At 43.8% G+C, this 13,620-nt stretch overlaps 1 protein-coding gene across 1 annotated transcript in view; it reads left to right on the forward strand.

Moving 5' to 3' along the window:
• The window catches only part of LOC119393957 (chromosome transmission fidelity protein 18 homolog), an 82,303-nt gene that overhangs the window by 24,793 nt on the left and 43,890 nt on the right, over positions 1-13,620 (forward strand). The window contains exons 9-13 of the mRNA XM_037661163.2: positions 1,212-1,335; positions 2,785-2,900; positions 9,541-9,634; positions 13,137-13,235; positions 13,370-13,497. Of these exons, the coding sequence (XP_037517091.1) occupies positions 1,212-1,335; positions 2,785-2,900; positions 9,541-9,634; positions 13,137-13,235; positions 13,370-13,497 (561 nt within the window). The remainder of the gene's footprint in view (positions 1-1,211; positions 1,336-2,784; positions 2,901-9,540; positions 9,635-13,136; positions 13,236-13,369; positions 13,498-13,620) is intronic.

Consider the following 13,620-nt stretch of genomic DNA (forward strand, 5'->3'; position numbering starts at 1 on the left):
CACGAAATCTAAGAATCCTCGCATTTCGGGATATTAGTTCGTAGTACTGAGGTGTTGTTAAGATTACACGGGAATTAAATAACGATCGTTATTCTGAAATGTTCGTTATTCTGAAGTTCGTAGTAGTGAAATATTTTTACATTGAAACTATAAGCAGTCGGCACGGGATTTCTTAAAAGTTCGTTAATTTGAAATGTTCGTTAATGTGGTGTTCGTTGTAACGAGATTTGACTGTATATGGTCGAGCAGGAAGAGCAGGCTGAACGGCAAAAAAGTTTACATGCTCGTGTTCCTTCACCAGAATTCTTGGCTGACACATGATAATTAAATTGAACTGTTCCTTTGAAACGGAAAGGAAGCCAATACATGTGGTGGAACTGTGTGGCTCCAAATTTGTATTGCATTTTGTGATTTCAAAATAAAAATATCAAGAACTAAGTTCGTTAGTTGTAAGGTGTAACTGGTTACCTTTGAATATGAATGGACATATTCTGCCATTTTAATGCAGAAATAATTTATTTCTATCACCAAAAAATTGCTCATAAATTAAACGAACTGAGTATTGCAAATGTTTTGGAGATGTCACCGGCCAACAACAGCATAATTATTCACAGCGCTGTCGATAGTATAGCAGTAGTAAAAGTACCGATGGCATTATTGATCGCACTATCATTAATATTATATCGGTAGTTTATCTGTAGTAGTACTATCGATAGTTTAAAAAAAAAAACTATCGAAGGTATCGATAGTCAATTTATCGATAGTTTTGCATCACTATCAGGAACTCTTTGATTGTGCCCTTTTGGAGTCTATTTTGCGGTTTCTCTGAGAAGCTTAGAGGCTTGTCGAACTATGTAGCTGCTATTGATCTGGCACCTTGAATAACCCATAAACAAGAATTGCAATTTGATGAAGTTTGAATTTTTGTCACTAAAGGGAAACTCTAGTGGAAACAAGATTTACATATTTGAGAACTCTTGAAGCATGATTTAATGCTACAGGTAATTGATCAAAACAAATGGAGAGTTCAGTTGCATTTACTATTATGTAAACTTCAAATGTGCACAACTGCTGTAAAGCAAGTAATACCTACTGTGGTGGATAAAATGATGTGCAGTGTGGGCACTGTTTACAGGAATGCCATCCTAGCAGGGAAGGTAACAGTGTTGTGCTTAAGGCTTATAATAATGCTTTCATGTGCGGACTTACAGTGATGACAGAAGCCCTGATGTGTTCAAGACTACTCTGGAGACCGCTACTCAGATGAAAGCCGTCTTGGGGCAGGACCCACGACCAAACTGCCTTGTCATTGATGAGATCGACGGCGCACCAGCTGTGAGATGCTCTTTTTAACTGCTCGGCCTCTATATGTGAATACTAGTACTGGCTTTTGTGACAAGCCATTATGTAGTTCAAAGTTTATTCAGAAATATGAGGCATTGGTTACGGAGGATTGATATAACAATAGAATGGCGGTGCAAAAATTAAAACTAAAATATAAAGATATACAAAGCTTATCAACATTACAGACATAAGTCTGCATGTCAGGTAAAGGCAACACCCCGCAACAGTCTACGCAGGCTAGCATCTCCTCAGCGAAGACTTCATTGTTTGTGCAATTATCTACTACATTAAGATAGTACATAAAACACACAAAATAAATAGTATTTTGGTACAAAATAAATAGTATTCCACTTGCTGAAGGCCTTGACTATTTGAGAAAACACCTATTTTCGTCATTTTTTTCGGTAAAACACTCCCTTCCATCAAAATTGCGGGGGGCTACGGGCCTGGCTAGGGGCCTGTCTGACATTGGTGTCTGTGTAGGCTGCCTGTATGGCTGTTCCACCAGCTTAGGAATGATGTGCACTAGATGGATTTGTATAGACTGCAGCACCAGAGTGCTCTCCAGTAACTTTTATAGAAAATTCTGTGCCTGCATGTAGTACAAACGCCCATCATCATTTACTTTTGGTGTACCAAGGTATCCATGCCATCTTCATTTTTTTCCTGCTTGTGCCTGCTTCAGCAATCACTATATAACAATATGCAACGGTTTTCCTTTTGGCAGAATTTGGCATATGTTACATGAGCTTTATGTTTGTCAAAGGAAGCTAGGCTGGCTGGTGATGATACTAATTGTTACTTTTGTTGCTGTTCCAGCATGAGCCATGTGGTGTATTTACAGATAGGCTAGCAGCTATGTGATAAAGGCACTCGTATTGACATTTAAAGAAAAGCGTGAAGCAAATACAGATAGGACATAGTGCTTCTCAGAACTAAGTGTTGTGTTTTTCCTTTTGCATCTTCATTCATTATATTTTTTACTGAATTGAATGCATTCTGACTAGCACAGCTCACAGCTTTTCTATTCTCTATTACTGCTGCATCATGCGTCACCTCTGCATTACCAGAGCATACCTTTCTTTTTCTTTTTTTGTATGTAATCATTCTGCATGCATCACAAGGCACTGTACACTGTCACAGGGAGCCGAAAGTCACATGAAAAAGGCATAATTCAATGAATCGAGCACTTATTGTGCAGTAGTCACTCTAAATTCACCGCACACTGATAATCTTTGATGGCTCCATGTGCCTTTAGAACATGCCTTTAAAACATGCCTGTTTTTGCAACAGCTTTACAGGGTAGTAATTGTGGCACATTGCACCAGATTACTGTGAATTGAATGATGGTGATGGCTGCACAGTGGGGGATGTATTGCTTTTTATGGCTTGTGTATATGCACTGAATTTATGTAGCACCTTTTTTTTTACTCGCACCAGGCTTCTATCAACGTACTAGTCAACATGATCAAAAGCACTGGCCAGCCTACAGGAAAGAAAAAAAAGAAGGATGGAAGCCTGCTTCTTCGACCTATCATCTGTATCTGCAATGAACTGTGAGCACCTTAAAGGACACTTCCTTTGTTAACTTGACTTTTCACTCAATTCTGTTTTTCTCAAGTACTTATCAGATTCCACTTAATAGATTGCAGAAAAAATTTGCTCATTGAAAATGTCAGTCAACACCTCAGATGTGAGAGGGCTGATGGCGTTCAACATATCGATGCATTATCACTTGGAATCTACGATTGATTGAGTGAATAATTAGGTTAAATATCTTAAAGCAGCACCAAGGCTACAAAATAAGCTGGAGAGCTCATCATGTGGGTTCTTTGAAAGGCACCCAAAATAAAGTACACAGGCATTTTTACATTGTTGCTCTGTCAAAATGCGGCTGCTGCAAAACTGCACTGCCAACACATAAGTGATGGTACAGTAGTTATGTCCGGCAGGCCAGCTTGACAATAGGGTAATATCTTGAAGCTCCTAAGGCCACAGTGACTGGCATGTGCACATTGCATGGCCAGCAGAACCCTTTTTCCTTAATGTGCTCCACCAAGTTTCCTACCAGAATGTCTGTCCTCATTTTCCTTGGTACTTATTACTGCTGCAGCTGAAATGGCGCAGTTAATCTTGTTGTGGTATAGACGTCCTACAATGAGCGGCCTGCGCACCAGGGGCTACCGCGGGCACACCACCATTGAATTCCGCCTTAATCGTGAGCAAACAGGCCTTGACTGTCGCCAGCTGCTCCAGCAATGCTTTGCGAAAGTGCTGAGGTAAAGTCCCTAGATTTTTTCCTCTTCCTTGCTAAGTACCGACAACCATTGAAGTGAAACCGACGAATCTCATTGGCTAACGCTTGTTTTCGGTAGCCATGTTATTCCTAACGCTCTTTCAGCACCTGGTGAAATGCGCCCCTCGCTCACTAATGACGGGGGAACTAGCGGGAGGAGAAAGGCATGTTGCGTTCGCATATTTTCCGCTGAAAGATGCGTGGCTAATGTACTTAGACGTGCGTGGCTTTGTAAATCTTCCACTTTCGGAAGAACATGGCGGCAGATGCCGGCTGCGCATGAGAGAGGGTCGGGAGAGGAGGCAGTTGTCGGTACTTAGGCAAAAAAGGAAAAATCTAGGGACTTTATGCTGAGGATAGTTTAGTACTAGTATTTAATTTAAATGTGGAAGAGCAAAGGGGAGATGTGTTGTCATGAGCTTCAACAAATGTGTCAAATATTTGAAGGTGTGGTATGAGACTTGTGTGCAAGCTTCATCGGCCTCATCTGCACAAGGAGTGTCCAAGCTTATGATTGCTCGGCATGTACACCTTTCTGTGAGGCGAGAACAGCAATCTCAAGTGGAAGCACTGTATAGCTGATTGCAGGCAGTTACTGTCAGGCTAACACCACCTGCAGCAATGGCACAGCATTACTGCCATCGCTGGCACAAAAATAACAGTGTTGGACTTCAATAAACATGTGATTCAGTGCTTTCTATCCAACGTTACTAGAACAAACTCAGTTTCAAAGCTCCGTATCTCCGCCAGCGGAGGAGGGTGGTCCGAACGGCGGTCGCGAGAACTAGCGGCGCTGCAGTTCCGTCTTGCGCCACTATCGGCGCGTCGTCTGCTGCCACGCTGCGGTCCGCCGCGCAGTTGCCGCGAGCAACTGCGCGGCAACTTCACCAGCGATATCGCTGGAAAGTTCGATAGCGCCTGTATAAAAGCCAACGCGCATAACCGCTTGTCAGCTGATCGACGGTCGACGCTGTGTTCTCCGCTATCAGTGTATTGCTGTAGTTTGACTTTCAGTTTCCCGGCCACAAGTACGGCCAAATAAATAGTTTCACCTCGGACCTGCTGACTGCTGCCTTCGTCGACATCACGACCCTGCGACCATATTTGAGCTGTCTACATTGCGCTTAACTTCCAAGCCTAGGAGTTTCTAAGCGAATGAGGGTTTTCAGCGTAATTTTTAGAACTACCACCACAATTTTAGCAGCTGCCGTCTTATCTAGACCAAGAACAACCCAACACGTTTGTGAAAGCCTTTATAGTGTACAAAGAAGCGTACTTACTCGAGATACAGAAACGTTCTAAAGAACCGTACTCATGTTTCTACAATTTATTGAAAAAAACTTTCTCGAAAAACATCACCAATGCTGAGGGGAACAGCACAAAAAACGGGACGAAGAAAGATTGAGCACACGACACGTTTCTCCGTCCCGTTTTTTGCGCTGTTCCCCTCAGCATCATGTACCAACTGGCCCTTCAAGAAACCTTTCTGTAATCACCAATGCTTTGCAATGTTTGCAAGACACGTTTTCGCGACGGTTAAAGGGATACTGACCCAAAATCGGAAAATTTTACGAGAACTCGGTAAATGAAATCTCAGTGTGCGATTACGTCGAATAGATGTCGTCTCTGAGGAATTTTTTCAGCGGATTGTTGTATTTTCGGTGTCTCATCTTTCTACGTCGCATCATTCTACGGTGCCTTAAACAATTCGAACAGATCGGCCGTGCTGTGAGCACCGAGCAGTTATTCGCGCATACTCTGTCGCTAGAAGAGTCGTCAGTATTCAACTTCAGTTTTTCAACTTCACCGAGCAGATGTTCCATGCCGCAGCCCTTCTTACACTGTACGACAGCGGTTTGCGTTTCGTGCTGTAGCTGTTCACTACGCAGTTAAACTGCTCGTCAACTACAACTATCTTTTGCACAAGTAAGTCTCCGTTCCCGAAGCAAAGTGTGGGATTGGGCTAGTTGGTATTCCATTATTAAACTGCTCAGCGCAAAAAATTTGACACAGCACACATAGAAAAGACGAGGACCAGCGCTGGTCCTCGTCTTTTTTTTTTTGTGTACCATGTCAAATTTTTGCGCTGAGCAGCCCGTTCCCGAGCCGGCGAGTGTAAAAATATTCCGCACATCTTGTTCGATACCTCGTCGTAAAATCTCTCGAAAATCTACTGCTTTGAAGGCATAGCGACAGCTGACAGCTGATCGAATGTCAGTGTGATGCAACTCTCAGTCTCGGTAGCGTATATAGGTAATCGCCTGCCTTTCGTTTTGCTGTTCTATTTCTGGCGGCTCCTCCAAACTGGGCACTGGGCTTTCGCGGGACGCCGTGCGTTTTGGGAAGGGGGATTTGCGCCTAAACCCCGAACATTTTGGCTTTGAAATCTGGTGTGGAAGTGCTGGGAACAAGCGCGGCACGGCACCGGGCGCGAGTTCCCACTTTCCACGTGGGATCAAAACTTCTTGTCCCGCAACGACACGACGATAGTGCTTTACAATGTCGTCACTCTCAAAATGAACGTCACAGACCTTGCATTTTGCAGTAAGCTTTCTATCTTTGCGATGCGAAGCTTGAATGGCGTAGGACCTTTTGGAGGTCCGAAGAAGTGTCATGAAGCGGAGTCGTCGTTGCGGTAGCCGCTCTTGCAGCCCGGCGCAAAGCAAGTCAGCATACCGCACTGTGAATCTGTTCGCCCTCGTTACGCTTCGTACATCATGCACGTGTCTTCGTACAAGACGCTAAGCCTGGTCAAGAACAGTCGCAATAATGACGAGCTAACAAAGCGCAGACGACGCTGTAACCCACGTGCGCTCGTACATCGGCGGCGCAGATCACAACAAGCGCCAGCCGCGGGAGCTAGACGTGACTGCAGCGCCGCTAGTTCTCACAACCGCCACGCGGACAGCCTCTCCGGCGGAGCTTTTAAACTGAGTTTGTTCTAGTAACATTGCATCCACGTATAATCGTGATTTTATTTAATCAAGTTACTTCATTTTCCTTAGCAGTGAAGTAAAATGTGGAATAATAGGCATGTATGGCGAGTTTTATTTCTGCTCAAGAAATCAAAAGATCAGGTGAGCAGTTGCTCAGCCACTTGTTACAAACATGTTTATTCATGTGTAGGGATGGGCGAATATTCGGGCGTTTCGAATATTCGAACGAATATTACAGTATTCGAATTTTCTTCAATACGAATTTAGATTATTCGCAATTTCGAAGTATTTGAAATGAACGAATACATTTGACCGCACATAATCTCCTGTAAAGGTGGCTTCACTGCAGCGCCTGGTTGCTGTGCCGTGAAACAACCCATCCAGGAGAAATGTGCACTGCCACGAAGCCACACTTCAAGGTTAAATGTACATATTTTTTTTAAGTTTAAAAGCGTGTTATATGGGCTTATAAGCGCTAAGTATAGTAATTTTTAAATTGTAACGTCCACTGATAACTTTCACCCTACTGCTATTCAAATCTTGATACTATTCAAGGCTGCTTCATTTCAAACCAAGAAAGTGACATTCACGCATACCTAGTTCCAATCCTTAAAAATATTGTGCAAGGGTCATGACAAAAATGCTAATTTTTCTTAATAATATGCGGTAAATACTATTCAAACTATTCGATTCGAAATTATTCGACCAAATCACTATTCGCGTCGAATTCGCTTCGAACCTCAAATTCACTATTTGCCCATTCCTATTCATGTGTTTATGAATATTTTTAACATGTATTGTAAGTAATCAGAAAACTATTTTGCAATTTATCCGATAAGTGCTGGCGACAAGAATGTTGCATTAAGAACCACTACTGGGGTTAGAACAGGTCATGCACACATGCCTATTCGAATACACATGCTGCATGTGTGCATGTGCACATGCTTATGTACACATGCACACATGACCACTCCCAAATGAGGTTGGTGCAGTTCCCATGAGAATGATGCTGTAAATGGTCATTTGGGTTCTTTAGCATATAGGTGTGCCAGCAGTGCACCTTGATCGTTGCCCGAAGGTGCCAGCAGAGGGGCTGGAGCTGTTGTTGTCCAAGACAAAGACTCCTGGTGGCAGGAAAGAGGTTGGGGACTGGGGGTGCAGCGAGATAATTTGGCCCTTCTGAGAGCCTGTGTCTTTGGGTGATAGGATGGTTTTCTTGTGACGCTCCGCATCATGTGCTGAAGATCTTTGGACAGATAAAACAGTGCTGTTATTGTGCATGGATTATCTTTGTGCCTTTAATTGCACTTGACTTGGCCGATGGTATTTTTCTTTATGTTTGCCCTCATGCTCATCACTCATGTTCTCTGGCAGGAGAAATCATTCTAGTTTTATTCTCTCAATATATATTAATTTCTCTGGTGCCACTACTAACTTTGCAGATTTATTATGTCCATACTTGGCCTCTATACTGGGCTTTAGGTAAAGTAGTGATGCTGGCTAAGTTCTTTGACAGTCTCAAATACTTTCTACTTAGTTATAATAGACTTTTTTTTTTCACAAGTGAATTAAATAGTTGACAAACATTGCAGTGTTCTTGCTGCTTTAAAGGGACACTAAAGGCAAATAAAAATTTATGTCAGAGTGAAAGGTCAATGTTTGAGAACATCTAAAATGTCAATATTATCAATGGCAGTGCTCCAGGGGCGTAGCCACGTTAGGGCACACCGGGCCCGTGCCCCCCCCCCCCGAAATTTTTTTTTGCCATAGCATACAGAGCAGAAAATGACACTCGACCTTATCTGCCTGCTCGTCCCCACTACAGATCAAGGAGGTGCCCCCCCCGAAAAAAATTTCTGCCTACGCCCCTGCAGTGCTCTAGTAATAGAGAAATTAAGGTAAATGTAGGACACTATATGCGCCACCAGTGGGATGTTTTGGAACAAGCCCGATGACGTCAAGAGTCCCGAGTACAAATTATCACTAGTAATCAAGCAACTTATGATAAAAAGAAGAACATTCCAGCCATTGCAAGATGTAATAAAATGCTACTTATGCATTTATGTTTGATTCATGGAAAAAAGAACTTGACGTTACAGTGGAGAACAGCGCGAGTTGTGCGAAAGTTTCGTTTTCGCAGGGCTGTGCTCCGCTCGCACAGTCACGTCTCAGTGGTAGTTTCGTTATCAAAGACTGCTGTGTGTGCCTTGCATGCTCACTGTGCCTTGCATGCTCACCTTGCAAAGTCACTCTAATGGAAACTTCAACAAAATGCCGTGTCCATGCGATGTTGTGTAATGTGCCCTTCAGAGCAGAAACCACAGTATTGGTTGCTATGCAGTAAAGGCGGGCAACGTTGGGCAAGGCAAATGCTACATCAGGAGGCCTTTTCAGGCACACGATTTGAAGTGCGCTAACACTGTGTGGGCCACTAAAATGTGATTTTCATTCAAATTAAGTATTTCCTTGGTACGAAACAAGCACCACGAGGTTTACGGAACGCTATTTCAACAATCAACGTCGGCTTAACATTTGCCTTTAGTGTCCCTTTAAGAATGATGGGCGGAGATGATGGATTTTCTCACCGGAATGCTTGTGATTTGTGAGCAACAAACTTGCAGCTTTAAGTCAGCACTGATGTCGTGTTGTCCCTCCTTGTGTGCTCAGTTGCACTAAAGGTGAAGATACACTTTAAGGTCACACGGGATGTTGTGTTTACATGCAAAACATTCTGGAGGAACCAAAGGCCCAGGCTTCAAACGGTGAATAAAAAGGGTGAACTGAGCAATTCTTTGTTGAGTCATGTAGAAAAATTTACTGCTAAAACAAATACTTAAGGAAGAGAAGCATTCATCAGTTGTGTTGTGCTATCTTCCCGCCGTCTTAATCTGGTTTCTTGCGAAGTGTTTCAACACGATTGATGTGGTGTATAAGTACATTAACTAAATCTTCATTTTTATGCAGGTATGTTCCAGCCCTCCGGCCGTTGCGGCAAGTTGCATTGATGCTGCACTTCCCATCCACCCAGAAGAGTCGCTTGTGTACTCGGCTGTTAGAGGTATTGACAAAATTGCATTCCCTCTTTATGCAAAGTGGCAGAGAAAAGCTAATCCTAAACAAGTGAGATGCTCTGGCTTGTATGTTACAGATTTCTTTCTTGTAAATGACTCAAACGTTGAAAAAAGCTAGTCCGAAATGAGAAGTATTCACTGTTTTAATATTCACATAAGGGTCCGACGGAAATGGTTGACTTACCTGGTGGGTTGAATCAAGCAAGAAGCAGAAAAAACAACAAAACACACCTTTCACTCATCTGGCAATATTTGATCCGATTGTAACACACTACAAATCAAACGTGCACCCACATTTTATGGATCCAAAGAAAAAAAATTTACTTCATGATGTGTTGGAGTGCTGAAACTACCTTGAAATCGAGCCTGCACCCGGTATTTTAGCAAGAAAACCAGCATATCTCTGATTCTGGCAGTAAGAAAAAGAATAAACCATCAAACTTCTTCATGTTTTGAAGCTAAGCAGAGAGGGATGGCACGGGGGAAAGATGTTACGTCACGCACGCATCATGACCTTGAGCACTTTTTTTCTGCGAACGCGCGGCTTACTTTCAGTTTGATTGGGAGCGTGCGCGCGCGGGCACGTGGTGGCCTCAGTAACTGCAGCTCACGATGCTCAAATCAGCCAATGGCTGGCGATTTGGGTATATGGCATCATTTGTAGAAAGAAGAGGGAACGATTTCTAGCTGACATTGAAAATGAATTATAAATTCCAGGCCGTGTGCTGCGCTATAATGTTTGGCTCGCGTGTTCTTAGGAGCCTTGACTACCAATCGGCAGCGTTTTCTGACAATGCTGAAAAAGTGTTGCAGGGCCCCTTTAAGACTGAAAGTGGTGTGTCATCATTGTTATGCTGTGGGAACTCGCCATCCATCGGGGTCACGGTATTGTGATAACAATGGTGGTGACACTGGCCAGGCCGGCTCTGACTACGAATGTAGTTCCGGTGTCACATCAGATTGTGTCGTCCTATGAAGTCTTGGACGAATTTTCTTGAGAATAACATTGCACATTAAAAACGGATAAATGATGTAATAATTAATTGTGAGCTTCTATTCTTGCCAAAAATCTTCGTTTCGCAGGTTGAGAATGGTTCTTTAACGGCAGAATACGTGTGCTCGATGCATTCATGGTTTCCTTATTGCCGTAATGTGTGACGTTGACCATTACAATGCGTCTGAGATGTGGGATACATGTGAAATGAGAGGCCAAGTTGGAATTATCCAACAGAGGCTAATTTCAGAATCAATATACCATATTTATTCAAATCTAAGCAGATGTTTTTTTTTTTTTTTTTCGAACAAACGATGTGCGAACAGGGGGGGGGGGGGCTTACATTCGAGTACAGTGATTAGGTTTCTTTTTCTTCTGGCCTTGCGAATTTCGGGGGTTGGCTTAGAATCGGGGCCGGCCTAGATTCGAGTAAATACGGTAATGAAAGTTCAGTGCTATATAAATGTATGAGGTACCAGCCAAGACCTTTGATCATGATTGAATTAACCAAAAAATCGAAGTAACCTGAGTTGAATTACCAAAAGTTTGTTGTACAGTCAACTGCCGATTTTTCGGACTCCCTAGGGACCGCGAAATCGTCCGAAAAATCGGGCAGTCCGAAAGAACAAGTTCATGCTTTTTTATTCTGCTCAAGTGGTCAAATCGCCACAGCCACGTCCGAAATAGCTTTAATACCTCCCAGTACAATTATCAGGCATTTTGGTGCGCGCCCAGGCTCTCGCAAATACATTCGGTACCTGCTGCGAACCCCGCTTAACTAGTACGTACGTGCCAACCGCCACTTTTGCATCTCGTGATGAGCGCCGCTGATAACAGCAAAGCGCGGAATAGATTACGGCTATCTCGCATGAAGCGTTTGTAAACGATGACACAGAACACAAAGACTGTGGCGGAAGAGCGGACGACTCGTCCGGCTTTCCCCGATGCGTGTGTGCATGTAAACATGCGCGCACAGATCGCTGAATCGCCGCCGATACGCAGCATTTGCTGCCGTGTCAAGCCGATCGTTTCTAGTTGTGTGCAGCACATCGCCAACTAAGCTGACGCCGTCACTTTACTGTTGCTGTATTGTACACACGCATTTATCATGAAAGGGTTCGTGATGCGCACTTAGTTCCTGACCGCACACGGGCGCGGCAATGGCGAGCTGGTTTCGTTCACGAAGGCAACGCGTCTATGTGGCGCACTTAGCGGTCTCGCACAAAGAGGCAGCAGGAGTGGCGGTGCGGCACATTTGGGTTCTCGCCTATTAAATGTGTGCAGTACGCATGCAACTGCGCTAGGCCACATGCACTACCGAGCAGTTAACTGAAGATGCTTATCGTAACAGTTGTGAACGATTAAACCGTACTGGCGCTTTCGCCAGCTGCTGCCATCACGCCTTCGTGCATTTCCGCTGCTTATCTGTAACATCGCCGCACGGCGCCTCGATAGCGGCCCCTTTGAATTTCTGGTCTGCTTCACCCCATAACGCTTCGGCATTGCGGCAAAGCCGACTTTCGGACTCTGCTACTGTCTCAAACAGATTGACTCGCGAAAGCGCTGGTTCGAACCTACGAGATGATAGACGCGGCAGAGGTGGGGGCTTCAAATAATGCATTTCGGACCTGCAATTTGGCCAGAAAGTCCGAAAAATCGGACGTGGAATAGCTTCAGCGTCCGAAACCCTGGACGTTCTAATACATTGAAGTCTATGGGGCTGGTGAAAGTGCCGCGAAAGTGTCTGAATTTTCGAGCATGTCCGGAAAATCGGGCGTCCGAAAAATCGGCAGTTGACTGTATATGCTGTTTCTTCATTCTGCTCAAATATTATGTCATGATCGCATGCCATTTCAGAATCAATGTAACGAAAGTTCAGTTCTATATAAATGTATGAGGTACTGGCCTGTTTGAGGTACCGGTCTGTTTTAACTACTATGGCTAACAAGATGCTTTGTGTAAAAGTTGTGCAAGTCGGTTGCCCGAATTGAGACAAATGCTTTTTATAACAGGGGTGGCGTTCACACATACAATAAAATGAATAATTTAGTTTGGTTAAAGTTCTGGTTCAAGGCTCTTTGATTTTATTCCGGTTTAGTTTTGCTCCAGGAAATTTTACAACTGTTGCAATCCGTGAGCCGACTTTGAATAACCTAGTGTGCTTGGTCCTTAAACATCCATCTAAGAAGAGTTGTAACAGGGTTGAGCCTTGGCTGGTGCAATGTAAAGCATTTTATGCATTCTCTACATCACATTGCGACTTACTTAAGATCATACTGTCTGTTCATCTAACTTTTTCAACAGGTACATGGTTATGGTAGCTAATAAACCTAAAGATGAGGTTTTCAGCCCACTGCAGGCATGCTTGTAACCACACAGTATCTTAGTGGCTAAACAGTGAATTCAGCTTTTTCATGTCTCATCTTTTTCTCGCACAAAGCATTGCTAGGTAGAGAAGGCTGGAGTTTGTAAAACCTGGTATTGTGTATTTGCAGGTGATGCGGAGGGAACGGATGAAAGGGGAGCAGACAGCTGTGGCTGCGCTGTGTGAGAAGGCAGGAAACGATGTACGTTCCTGCCTCTCCACACTCCAGGTAAAGTGGAGGCTATTTAACCCTCAAGTTAGCGTCAACACTTGGCATCTGTCCTTTGTGAAATATTTCTTGCTATGCATAGGTGCACATGGTGTGAGGCTCTCTGCTTGAACTTATAACAATATCCTCTGCAGTTCATCCATGGCCGAAAGAAGCAGCTGACACTAACAGATGTGAACACTGTTAATGTGGGCCAAAAGGACATGCACCAAGGGCTGATGTCACTGCTTCATGAAGTGTTCCAAAAACCACGGGCTGCACGGTGAGGCATAATTAATTTCGTTTTTCTATTTCTCTATTACTTATGAAAAGGTTCTTAAGTTTTCTGTAATGTCCTTCCTTCTGAGGCTGGATGCTGCTGCCCCAGGAGGGAGGCAGAATTGCG

Source organism: Rhipicephalus sanguineus, chromosome 1 (assembly GCF_013339695.2).
Source record: "Rhipicephalus sanguineus isolate Rsan-2018 chromosome 1, BIME_Rsan_1.4, whole genome shotgun sequence".
NCBI classification, from domain to species: Eukaryota; Metazoa; Arthropoda; class Arachnida; order Ixodida; family Ixodidae; genus Rhipicephalus; species Rhipicephalus sanguineus.